The sequence below is a fragment of the Gastrolobium bilobum genome, unplaced genomic scaffold (genome assembly GCF_033153095.1).
Source record: "Gastrolobium bilobum isolate Gb01-03AN ecotype WA unplaced genomic scaffold, APGP_CSIRO_Gbil_v1 utg14062, whole genome shotgun sequence".
In the NCBI taxonomy this organism is placed as follows: Eukaryota; Viridiplantae; Streptophyta; class Magnoliopsida; order Fabales; family Fabaceae; genus Gastrolobium; species Gastrolobium bilobum.
The window spans coordinates 121,674-135,052 of NW_026898155.1; the positions used below are offsets into that span (position 1 = coordinate 121,674).

Here is a 13,379-nt window from a genome sequence, read left to right on the forward strand (position 1 = left end):
TTCTTTTCGTCTTCCTTCCTAGTTTCTATATTGGAATTGGCAAGAAAAACAAAAAAATCTTGTCTACTCTCAAACAAAAGGCGATCACTTCTCCCCACTCCAGCCACCGTAGCAGTCGAATGTCCTCCACCGGCTCCGATATGGACAACTCCGTCTCCGGTTAGTTCTCCTTATACTCTTTTCTCTCACTTACGTCCATCGCGCTTTTTCTTCCCTTTCATTTTCTCAATTTACAGTTACTCGGTTTTGCCAATCTTTTTTAAGTTTGAAATTTGAATCTAATAACAAAAGTTTGCTGGTTTCACCTTTTATGAATTCTCGAAATTATCGTTTCCTATGCTTCAATTTGGGTGTAATCATATGGATTCCGCGTTTTGTGTGCTGTGCTTACAATCGTCGCGGCTCTTTTTTGCTTTCATATGGATTGGATTTCTTATTGTATTATTGCCTTAGAGACCGAACCGATCTATGGCGGTTATTAAGCCTAACAGCTGTCTACAATGAGGTTTGAAAGGGCTTATGTATGGAGAACCTACATGATCCATGAGCTTACTCGAAATTTAAGTATGTAGTTATATTTGACATTATTTTGTTATGAAAATAACTTTAACTTCATTTGTGAGATGTGAGTGAGGAGCTGTGTATATGAATGCTATGAGTTGATTTCCTTGAGAGTTTTGTCTATCTGCAACCTTCTTTTTTCATTTACATCTCTTTTTATTTCGATCTGGATTGGGGGTGAGAAGAAGTGCAAAATCTTGATGAGTTCTACATATGTATCTTGTGGCAATTGGTTAGTTGTTGTGCTCCATCTAGTTCAACGAGACAATTATAGAAATAAAGTACAAAAGTAAGACATTTAAAATTTTGTATCATTTTAACCTCCTTTTGAGGAAGAGGTCCGGTGGATTATATTATAGGATACTTTTTATTTTTTATTTTGTGAAAGACAATAGTTGCTGGTAGTACATTGATCTTGAAATGAATCTTTACTAAAGTGTTTCAATTTAATTGATCCTTCATATGTTGATGCATTGGGCAGGAAATCCTCAAGATGTGGTTGTGCCACCAGTTGAAGGTGTTGCTGGAGGCGGTACAGCTTATGGGTGGAATGATGGTGGCACAAATGGTTTGAATCAGCTCAAGGGATCAATTGACCCTACAGAAATTCCAACTAGGGATTTAGTGCATGTATGGTGCATGCCAAGCACAGCAAACGTTGGACCTCAAGATATGCCTAGACATTTGGAACCTGTTAGTATTTTTATCTTATATTATAGAAGTGGCTTACACCCCCTACTCATCCTCGAGAAATCTTATGGTGTTTTATTTTAAAATTTGCACCACGCAATATATACATAATTAAATATGAATAGGACCTCAAGAAGTGTTTTTTGTTTATGAATAGGAACTGCATGAGTGTTAATTGAAATGTTGTTTCCTTCACAATTTATCACATATGATAATTACTCATACATTGACTTTTGCATTTATATTTACACATTGCGTGCTTAATTACACTTGAAGCATGCTTCAGAAGCTATACTTACTACTAAAGTCACAATGGTTTTATATAATATGATTAATTAATAAATGAGTTTAGTACTTCAATTTTTAATATTAAGAAGTTGAGGATATGAGTGGAGTACTGCTCAGTTGATCACCTATGACTTTCACTTTTGGAACCTCAAATTTCTTTACCTGAAATTTGAGGGTGGAGTTTATGCATAAATAAGTTGTAATAGTATTGGATAGAAGAAACTATAAAATTCTAAATCATTTTCTCTTTTGCTTCTGACGCTAGAGTTTTTGCTTTATCTTGTAGATAAACCTGCTGGCAGCTAGAAATGAGAGGGAGAGTGTACAAATAGCTATCCGACCAAAGGTTTCGTGGGGTTCTGGTGTTGCAGGGACTGTACAGGTTCAGTGTAGTGACCTATGCTCCGCTTCTGGAGACAGGTTGGGGTTTTTATATTTTGTAGAACAAATATATGACTTACTTTAATTTTATGCTGACATCAGTTTTGGCAGACTGATTGTTGGGCAGTCACTCCTGTTGCGGCGGGTTGTGCCCATTTTAGGTGTGCCTGATGCTCTTGTGCCCCTTGATCTTCCAGTTAGTCAAATAAACCTATTTCCAGGGTAATTGTATGGTTAACATTTTGTTTTTTCTTCCACTGCTGTGTGCACAAGATGCTAGATGACTGACTACTTCTCACTCTGTTTTTTACATTATTTTGCTTCTACAGAGAGACTACTGCTCTTTGGATATCCATTGATGTTCCTAGTGCTCAACCCCCAGGACAATATGATGGAGAGATTCTCATTTCTGCTATAAAAGCAGATGCAGAGTGAGCCTTTTTCTTTTAATAATTTTGTTACTTCTGATTTTGTGTTACACGTTTTAATTCACAACTTCTTTTTGTCGACTTTTTCAAATGTAATTATTCCACAGATCTCCTGTTCAAAGTTTAAGCAAGGTTGAGAAACATCAATTGTATAGGGAGCTTAAGGGCTGCCTTGACATTGTTGAGCCCGTTGATGGAAAACCATTAGAGGAAGTGGTGGGTTTTTTTTAATCACTGTTTGTCATTCTGATACTCTCTTAAATTTTTGGTGTTATTATGGGCTTTTCATGTAAGCATCTCATTTTTAGGTTGAAAGGGTGAAATCTGCAACTACATCTCTAAGAAGGATTCTTGTGTCTCCATCATTTTCTGAATTCTTTTCAGATAATGGGTCAGTAGATGTAATGGATGAGGATGCCATTTCAAGCCTCTCTCTACGGGTGAAGTTAAATCTGACTGTTTGGGAATTTGTACTTCCTGAAACTCCTTCGCTTCCTGCTATTTTTGGTGTATCCTCTACCCATATCAAATGTCAGAAAAGCAAACCGGCCCCCCCCCCCCCCCCTCTCTCTTCCAATAACAGCTTGTAGAAAATGTAACTGGCATTTATATTGTCTCAGTTGGGTTATTAGATGCTAAAATCTTACTGCTTACTACATAAAAACTCAGAGAGTAGAGTGTGATATTTCCGCTTGTTGTGTAATTAAGATTTAGGACTTATTTCACATTTTCCATTCATTAATGCTAAGAAATTTCACAAAGAAAATGGGGGGTGGCAAGGATTGAACTCGGGACACTGAGGTTTTGATACCATGTAAAAAATCAATTCAACTCAAAAGCTTAAGTTGTTGGGTGAGGCTACATTAATGGTTTTATATATCTCTAACAATCTCTATGAAATTAGGAAAGTTTATTTGTTGCACACTTGGTTATTTCCTTTACTCTACACTAGATATCTGATACTGTAATTGAGGATCGCTTTGGTGTTCAACATGGAACAGCGGAGTGGTATGAGGCATTGGATCAGCATTTCAAATGGCTTCTTCAGTATAAAATCAGCCCCTATTTTTGCAGATGGGCTGATGGTATGCGTGTTTTGACTTATACATGTCCATGGCCAGGTATATTTCTAAGGCAATAAGTTTGACAGAATCAATCCCAAAAGAAGTAATGATAGCACTGCTGAATCTTTCCCTCCTTTTGCCATTGTAGCGGATCATCCAAAATCAGATGAATATTTTTCAGACCCACGCTTGGCAGCATATGCTGTGCCTTATAGTCAAGTAGTCTCTGGGTATACAGTCTGTTGTCCCCCATTCGCTTCTGTCAGGTATATTTGTGATGAAAACTGATGAGATTCAACCCACCTGTTGATGTGATGTGCCACAGCCACAGTAATGATGCAGCGAAGGATTACTTGCAGAAACAAGTTGAGATATTGAGAACCAAGACTCACTGGAAAAAAGCTTACTTTTACTTGTGGGACGAGGTATGTGTGCTACTATTTACAATATAATAAGAACTCTGCTCTTGGATGACGTCTTGGTTTTAGTTATCTACCTTTATCCTAACTCTGGATTGGATACTGCTACTGAAAATAAATAAATTAAATAAATAGGCAAGTGACTTTTGCAGTATTCATGGGTTAATTGTTTTCTTGCTTTCCTGCTGAATTTTAGCTTCATTATATTTTGATTGTCCTATGTGGTATAACTACGAACCTGGTCCAGTTTACTATGATCTTGATAAGCTGATTTGCTTTCATATATTTTTCAGCCACTGAATTTGGAACAATATGATTCTGTTCGCAACATGGCCAGTGATATTCATGCTTATGCTCCAGATGCTCGTATCTTAACTACTTACTATTGTGGTATGTGTTATCTACCTTGCATTATTCTAACCTTACCTCTTTAAGTCTTATGCATGGACTACATGATATTTTCTCCCTTCTATTGTCATTTTGGTTGTTTCTCATCTTTGCAATGGCTCTGGTTTATTTAGTTTATGCACTTTTTTGAATGACTGCAAATATTTCACATGGTTGTAACAGCTGACTGTTTTATATCCTACATTAGTTGATTGGAATGCTGAAACTGGTCTCATCCAGGTGTTCTTTCATTCATAATTAAAGTTATCTGATCTAAGAATAGTTTTTCTCGACATGTGACTGCAGTTTCTGTCTGCTGAACGTTTTCCATCTTTGATCTTATATATTACTATGTGAAAAAAAATATTTTCTTATTATTGAACCTTAGAATAAGAATATGGGTAGAATGGTATACATTGTTTACTGGCTAATCCTTAGAATTTAATATTTTACCTGTCACGTAATTTCTTGGTTGGCAAAGTCCGGCTTCAGATTGTACTTACCAGTAATTCATGTGAGTTATATTATTGATAATATAAATTATCGCCTTTACCAGTGGAAAAAATGTAATCTTTATGTGTTTATATGATACTCATTACTCAGTCACAAATTTATCTCAGCTTATGTAGTTGATATTTCTTTCTCTGAATATAAGTATCTTATTGTATGATTTGTGTGTTATGTAGGGCCGAATGATGCGCCTCTTGCACCTACTCCATTTGAGGCTTTTGTTAAAGTTCCAAGTTTTCTGCGTCCTCATAATCAAATTTATTGTACAAGGTACTCTATATTGACTGTATATATATCAAGAGTTCAGTAAACTTTATTTTTTCATGTAACTTCTGGCTATTTGCTGTTTTCTGAGCTATACCTATTTACATTCCTTTATTTCTTCATTGTCCCTTTCTAAAATATTTGGTGATGCAATTTCAAGTTGTGGCTAGATGTTCCCCAAATTTACTTACGTAGTGGTGAAACATTTTCAGAATCTCAATTTATGTGATGTGTTTCATGAAGAAATTTTCAGGATCTCAGTTTATTAGTCAGTGCCACTCCTTTTTTTTTTTTATCTTCCGTTAGAAATAGTTAGATACCATATATTGCTCATTCTTATTAAAGGACTTAGAAGTCATCTAAACGCTTGTGCTGTTTGGGTGAGAGGTTTTCTGTCTCTTGGAGGACTAAGGGTGCCCCTTCTCCGTCTTCCTTGACCACATCCATATTTTAAAACCTTTCTGTTGTGGTTCATTTTCATACCACTAAGCCATACTTCAGTAAAAAGTGTAACTTGAACCTCGGTTAGGTTACTGAACAATTGTGTTATTTTAGATACAATTGAATCTGAAATATATTGTATATTCAAGTGTGTAAGTCTGTACAAGGAGGCTCTCTATTTATAGAGACTAAAAGACCTAATGGGATGACCTAATGGGCCAAGCCCACAATCTAGACTATTCTAATAATAATAAATTAATATTATTTCTAACACTCCCCCTCAAGCTGGTGCGTATATATCAAAAGCTCCCAGCTTGTTACAAATATGATCTATTCGGGGACTTCTAAGAGCTTTAGTGAATACATCCGCAAGTTGATCATTGGAATTGACAAATGCTGTCTCGATCTCCCTTGACTGGATCTTTTCTCTAACAAAATGACAGTCAATTTCTATATGCTTGGTCCTCTCATGAAAGACTGGGTTAGAGGATATATGCAAAGCGGCTTGGTTGTCACCAATGAGCTTCATAGGCCTTTGTTCACAGAGATGGAGTTCCTTCAGCAATTGACTCAGCCAGATGAGCTCACAGGTTGCATTTGCCATTGCCCGATATTCTGCCTCTGCACTGGATCTGGCGACCACAGTTTGCTTCTTACTCTTCCAAGAGATCAAATTTCCTCCGAAGAGAACACAATACCCTGAGGTGGATCGTCTATCTGAAGGAGAACCTGCCCAGTCAGCATCTGAATAACTAGAGATCTCTGAACTCCCTTTATTTATATATAATAAACCTCTTCCTGGCGCCTTTTTAATATATTGGAGAATTCTAATAACTGCATCCCAATGGGAGTCACAGGGAGAATCAAGAAATTGACTTGCAACACTCACTGCGAAGGAGATATCTGGCCTTGTCACAGTAAGATAATTCAATTTTCCAACTAGTCGGCGGTAGCGACTAGGATCTGGCAGTGGCTCCCCCTGTCCTGGTAATAACTTAACATTGGGGTCCATAGGTGTATCTATGGGTTTACAGCCTAACATGCCAGTCTCATCTAGGATATCCAGTGCATACTTCCTCTGACAGATGGAAATGCCTCGCCTAGACTGTGCAACTTCGATCCCCAAGAAATATCGAAGTCTGCCAAGATCTTTGGTCTGAAATTGATTGAATAAATGCTCTTTCAACTGATCAATCCCGGTCTGATCACTGCCTGTAATGATAATGTCATCAACATAGACCAGGAGATAAACGCACTGGCCAGAAGAGCTATGCCGGTAAAAGACAGAATGATCGGCTTTGCTTCTGATTAATCCAAAGGATTCAACAACTGAACTAAAGTGGCTAAACCAGGCCCGAGGAGATTGCTTCAGGCCATATAAAGATTTCCGAAGTTTACATATCATTCCAGAACTCTCCCCTTGAGCAACAAAACCTGGTGGTTGCTCCATATAAACTTTCTCCTGCAAGTCACCATGTAGAAAAACATTCTTAATATCAAGTTGGAGAAGGGGCCAATGATGAATGGCGGCAAGGGCAAGAAACAGGCGAACAGAAGCCATCTTAGCAACAGGAGAAAAGGTATCCCCATAATCAAGACCAAAGATCTGTGTGTATCCCTTGGCCACTAAGCGAGCTTTAAGGCGATCAACAGTGCCATCAGGACCAACTTTAACTGTGAATACCCATCGACAACCAACAACAGACTTCCCGGGAGGAGCACGAACAAGATCCCAAGTGCCATTGGAGTGAAGTGCCTGCATTTCATCAAGCATCGCCTGGCGCCACCCTGGATGAGATAGTGCTTCACCTGTGGTTTTAGGGATGGAAACAGAAGAGAGACTAGAAACAAAAGTAAAATGTTGTGAAGAAAGTCTGTCATAACTCAAGAAAGAATAAAGGGGATGAGGATTTCGAGTGGATCGAATACCTTTCCGAAGGGCAATGGGAGGAGTCTCTGATGGAGGATCCGGAGGAGAAGAGCCGACGGGAAAGGGCGATGAGTCATCAAGAGGCAAAGTCAGAGGAGGTGCAGGCTGACGACGCTGGAATGTGAGGAGAGGACGATCTGCAGGTATGGAGGTAATTGGTTGCTCCTCTGGAATAGGGTCACCTGCAACTGGTAAAGACAAGTCAAGAAAAGGAACAGGAAGGACCTGATCAACTTGGGACACTGGAGACGGAGTAGAGTGAAAAGGCTGCTGATCAAGGAAAGTGACATCAGCAGAAACGATATAACGCTTGAGATCAGGAGAATAGCAACGATACCCTTTTTGAAAACGTTTATACCCAAGGAAAATACATTTGAAGGCCTTGGATGTCAACTTGTCTTTACCTGGAGTAAGATCATGAACAAAACAAGTACAACCAAAAATATGTAAAGGCAGAGGATAAGAAGGTGCTCCGGAAAACAAAATACTGTGGGGAACATCATTATTTAGCACAGAAGAGGGCATGCGGTTGATAAGGAAACATGAGGTGATAATAGCATCTGCCCAAAAACGGAGTGGGACGTTCATATGAATGAGAAGGGTACGTGCAGTTTCAAGTAGATGTCTATTTTTACGTTCAGCGACTCCATTTTGTTGTGGAGTGTGGGGACAGGTAGTCTGGTGTATCGTCCCTTGTGTATCCAGAAATTTAAAAAATTCAAGAGACACATACTCTTTTGCATTATCACTGCGCAAGATTTGAATAGAAGCACCAAATTGAGTTTTTATTTCTGCAGAAAACTTTTGATAAATTGAAAATAACTCAGAACGATTTTTCATTAAATAAACCCAAGTGCAACGGGAGAAATCATCAATAAAGGTGACAAAATACTGAAAACCCAAAACAGACGTTGTTCGACTCGGACCCCAAATATCAGAATGAACAATAGAAAAAGGAGCATCAGCTCTTTTATTGACTCTATTAGCAAAGGAGGAGCGAGTGTGTTTTCCTTGCTGACAAGAATGACAGTTTAAAGACTTAAGATTGGATAAAAAGGGAACCATATGCTGAAGCTTGGAGAGGTTTGGATGACCCAGACGGCTGTGAATTAGCTCAGGAGACTCTGTGAGAGAACAGGCTACTGGAGAAGGTGGTGCAATCAGATAGTAGAGACCTCGTGACTTAACGCCTGCTCCAATCGTCTTCCCCGTACCCGAATCCTGCACAGAAAAGGATTGTTTAGAGAAGGTAATAGTACATGAAAGAGAATGAATCAACTGGCTAACAGAGATTAAATTAAAAGGAATGCCAAGTATATAATAAACAGAACTCAAAGTTAAAAGGGGAGTTGGGTTGGCTTCCCCAATTCCACGAGCAGAAGCCTTAGTGCCATCAGCAAGAGTGACAGGGGGTAGGTTATTAGAATAAGAAAGTGAAGTGAAGAGATCTTTATTACCACAAAGATGATGAGTAGCACCTGAGTCTATTATCCAGGGTCCAAGAGATGAGTGATAAAAACATGCAACATCATTACCAGTGTCTTCAGTAGGATGCTGAGAAGAAACCTTCTTGAGAAGTGCCTTATAGTCGGCACTTGAAAGAGTTACTAATCCAGTCGAAGGTGACGTAACATCAGTTTGAGCAAATTTGGCAGACGGTGGCTTCAAATGAGGGTACTTCCTATAGCAGCGTTCTTCAAAATGCCCAAGATTCTGGCAATAATTGCAACGAGGCCTCTGTCTGCGGCCACGTCTGCGACCGCGTCCACTGTTCCAATTGGAATCACTGTCCCGAGAAAAGAATGGAGATGGGGTAGTACCGGAGATGATGTCAGTCGTGTTTTTGGACGCATTATTTGAGCCCTCCATCACAAAATAAAAGGAGATGACCAGAAAATAGCAAAGAACTACAAGAAAGCAAGAAATCGCGCAAAAACGTTGCACAAAAGTGTCCAAACAGCGGGTTTTTCACTGATATCTTTCAAACGGATGGGACCCACAACGAACGGAGACCAGATCTGGAAAGAGGGTGAGGAGGCGAGCAAGATGGTGGTGGTCCGGCCTGGAACAGTGGCCGGACGGTGGCTCACGCGCCGGAACAGTGGTTCGGCCGCCGGAGACTTCCACCGGCGCGTGGCGGCGCGTGGATGCTCTGATCAACACGCGGCTTGGACAGACAGGGTCGCCTCCCTGAGCCGCTCCTGATCGCGTGGTGGTTGGTCGGAAAAGTCGCCGGAAAAGCAGTCTGACGGCGGTGAACAGTGGCGGACGGTGGTTTTGTGGCGGTTTCCGGCGATGAACGGAGGCTGACGATCTTTTTCCTGATGATATAAGGTTGAGGACAAGAAATTTGTGACTAAATAAGGGTTAGGTGTGAAAGGATGGTTGCCGGTATGATGCACGACAGTAAAAAGAAAGGAAAAGATATATATGCAGAAGCAGAGCCCTCAGATCGAGAGCTCTGATACCAAATTGAATCTGAAATATATTGTATATTCAAGTGTGTAAGTCTGTACAAGGAGGCTCTCTATTTATAGAGACTAAAAGACCTAATGGGATGACCTAATGGGCCAAGCCCACAATCTAGACTATTCTAGACTATTCTAATTATAATAAATTAATATTATTTCTAACAGATACCTTGATGGGAATATTTCTTAGTCTCATTTTTTGTGCCTATGGAAGAAATAGATTTTACAATAGTGAAAATAAAAGAGGGAAGGAAGAAAAACAGAAGTCTCGTATCATTAGGCGTGCTAAGAAATTGAATGTGTCTTTGCAGCGAATGGGTTCTAGGTAATCGAGAGGACCTGGTCAAGGATATTATTGCTGAACTAAAACCAGAGAATGGTGAGGTAATGTTATAATTTCATTGCTTTTTCCTTAGTTCTGTAATTTTCTTTGTGCACTAAATTTCTGTTGAGTCGGTTGATATTTATTTTTCTTCATCAACAAGGTTGAACAAAATCTCAAACATATAGTAAGCACTGTTATAGGGTATATTTGTAGGGTAATTGATTTGTCTGATTTTTGAGCTAAGCATGTAGTGGATTTCTCATAATAATAGTTTAATTTTGCCAGTTTGCTATGAGGCTTAGACTCTGTGTCCTTTCTTGGTTGCTTTTCCTCTGTTGTCTTTGCCATGCTCTGGCTTTTGGAAATAGGACTAGCATCAACTTTTTAGGATAGGGATTCTTATAACCTGAATCTGCTTGCATGATTCTTGCCTTCTAGATTAAAGCCTATTAATCATTAAAACCGAGGCCGAGGTTGGCTTGTTTAAGGAACTGATTGTGATTTTCTAAGTATATTGGATACTAAAGTCTCTATATCTATTACATGCACACAGATACCTGTGCTCAGTGTATCTAGCATTCTTCTCCCATGTTAATTGTGATTTTTTAGTTGAGATTGAACTCCCATTTTCTTTGATTATCAACAGCTAACACAATTACATTGATGCATTTCTATCATTGTTCCCTCCCATAGACATTTTTTGGCTATAGACAGTGAATAGGTGATATTCACCAACAATGGGTTAAAATCGATAATTATCTTAAGTGACTGCACTTATTGTTGCAGTAATTGATCTGCACTGTGAATATTTATTCATGTTTTATGTTTCTATGCATAATGCAAAAAGCATAAACCAGAGGAATAACGAGTGATGCATGGTAGAATGCATATTACTTTTGGGCTAGTGCGTATACTCTTTCTTGCTTATTATTTGCCGGTGGTTTTGTTACAGGAATGGTGGACATATGTATGTATGGGGCCATCGGATCCTCATCCAAATTGGCATCTGGGAATGCGAGGCACTCAACACCGAGCTGTCATGTGGCGAGTGTGGAAAGAGGGCGGCACAGGATTTTTATACTGGGGTGCCAATTGCTATGAGAAGGCAACTGCAGCCAGCGCGGAGGTGTTTGTCAAGCTTGTTTATGCTGTTTTTCTTTGGAATAGAAGAGAGCTGTTAAAACTTGTGATACTACATTTTATTTTCCTGACAACCAATATACTTTGTGGACGCAGATAAAATTTAGGCATGGTCTTCCCCCTGGGGATGGAGTTCTATACTACCCCGGTGAGGTGTTCTCAACTTCTCATCAACCAGTGGCTTCTCTTAGACTAGAGCGCATTCTTAGTGGCTTGCAGGTAGAGCGTTTACTTTTTCCTCTTATTTTAATGAAATACTTGTCTTAATATAAATGCAATAGATACAGCCTAGTGGCTAGTAGTCATAGTGACAAGGTTTGCCCATCTCTGTTTCTCTATGAAGCACCGACACTTCAAAAACCTTGACGTGTCGTGTCCGACACTTCTCGACACTCTCGGACACTCCCCGACACTCCACCACGCGTTATAGAAATTCAAAAAAAGGTTAAGTTGCGTTGAGTTTTTAGTTCCAACTATTAGATTCGTTGGATTACGATTACCGTTTTATTGAGTTTAATATAAATATTTGAGATATCTTATGTTTCTTTGCAAAATTTATGAATATTATAAGTTTAGATAATTTTTTTTGTTAAATTATTGAATATTAACTATAATATATACTATATAAATTAAAAATATTATTTAATATTAAAACGTGTCCTAACGTGTCAAAATCTATCATTTTTTAGAATTAACGTGTCGTGTCACGTGTCCCGTGTCAGTATCGGTGCTACATAGCTGTTTCTTCCGTGAAGGTCTGTTTTCATGGCAAATGCAGTCATAAGTTGGAAGTAGTTTCTCTTTTGCTTTCTGATCTTAGGTTCCATGTTTTCTGCCTTGTTTAGGACATCGAATACCTGAGACTATACGCTTCAAGATATGGCAAGGACGAAGGTATTGCGCTTTTGGAGAGGACAGGAGTGTACTTTGGTCCCGAGCGTTACACATTCGAGCACATGCCAATTGATGCAATGAGGGGACAAATATATAATGCCTGCCATTCATGAATTTTTATTTTGCTGATACTGCATGGTTCGATTGGTTCCTTTGTCGACTGCTGCAAAATTCAGGCCTCAGTATCTAGCCTTCAAAGATGCGCCACTGACGTAGTGCTGAGTGAGATCCTTGGGTGATTAAATAGCTATCACACACAGCACGCCCTGCCATGGCATCTCTTCTTCCCGTGTCATTTTCTCCTCTCTCTCTCTCTATTACACTGCACAATTTGAATTCTGTTGATACGGAATGTGATTATGATATACATTTGGAACGTAGTTAGATGAGAGATCATTTGTTCATTGCCGAAATGTGCCCCTCAACAGTACATAGGATCAATGATCAACTACAGTTTAGACAGATTTCCTAGCAGTTAGGCCTACGTATATTTCCTTTTTCTTTTTTTTCTTTTGATACACAGGCCTACGTATATTTCAACCATGGTAGCATATTACAAAGTTTTTAAAACCTTACCATGCTCAATACACGGGAAAAGTTAGATATATATCCAATAGTGTAAAACTAGTTGAGCTAACTTGAATATTGTTAGTTTATTGTTGGTTCATTCATTCATTGTTATAACTTATTTAAAATTTGGATGCCTTCATGTAAACTAGCTGTAAGTGGGGATGAGGTGTGGAAAAAAGGGTTTTTTTTCCATGAAAAAAGTTTAAATAGATCGCCTTTATAGGTAGATCTATTATGAGGGAAGTAATAGGGTTAAGGTTACCGCTTGCGTTGTATTACTTGTTAAACAGTAACGACGGAGACACAGCTCCATCGTTTTAACCAAGTTAATAAAATAAATTCATGATTCTATTAATTAATTTTAGTAACCATCATGATAAAGGTAAGGCCTTCGCATCAAATGAGGAAAGGATTGAAAAGCAGCAAAAAGATAATCAAATTTGAAATGATTAGTCACGGACAGTTTATTTCTTTTTGACATTATGCAAATTGCAAGCAAGCGTAGGGTGAGAAGGGAGAACACTTAGGACCCCCTCACAGCCATGTTTCTACGTCCTATCAAGTCTCCATCATGACAAAAGATCAATTTCTAAATTTATAATTATTAATTCAAGTG

General features: G+C 38.9%; 1 protein-coding gene across 4 annotated transcripts; it reads left to right on the forward strand.

Annotated features, from left to right (window-relative positions):
* On the forward strand, window positions 1-12,800 carry LOC133313324 (uncharacterized). Of its 4 annotated transcripts, XR_009751807.1 has the most exons (17): window positions 2-159; window positions 1,043-1,254; window positions 1,826-1,959; window positions 2,032-2,142; window positions 2,250-2,351; window positions 2,456-2,564; window positions 2,657-2,857; window positions 3,301-3,469; window positions 3,561-3,642; window positions 3,738-3,837; window positions 4,125-4,221; window positions 4,905-4,998; window positions 10,146-10,218; window positions 11,112-11,285; window positions 11,396-11,518; window positions 11,989-12,054; window positions 12,145-12,280. XR_009751807.1 is itself a non-coding variant. In XM_061514687.1 (16 exons), exons 1-16 carry the CDS (start codon window positions 120-122, stop codon window positions 12,304-12,306), a joined length of 1,983 nt encoding a protein of 660 aa, XP_061370671.1. In that variant the 5' UTR covers window positions 4-119; the 3' UTR covers window positions 12,307-12,800. The 4 variants fall into 4 exon arrangements, 3 of the variants coding, with proteins under 3 accessions (XP_061370673.1, XP_061370671.1, XP_061370672.1); XM_061514687.1 differs by lacking the exon at window positions 11,989-12,054 and having other exon boundaries at window positions 4-159; window positions 12,145-12,800; XM_061514688.1 differs by lacking the exon at window positions 11,989-12,054 and having other exon boundaries at window positions 4-159; window positions 3,744-3,837; window positions 12,145-12,800.
* The last annotated feature ends 579 nt before the right edge of the window (window positions 12,801-13,379 follow it).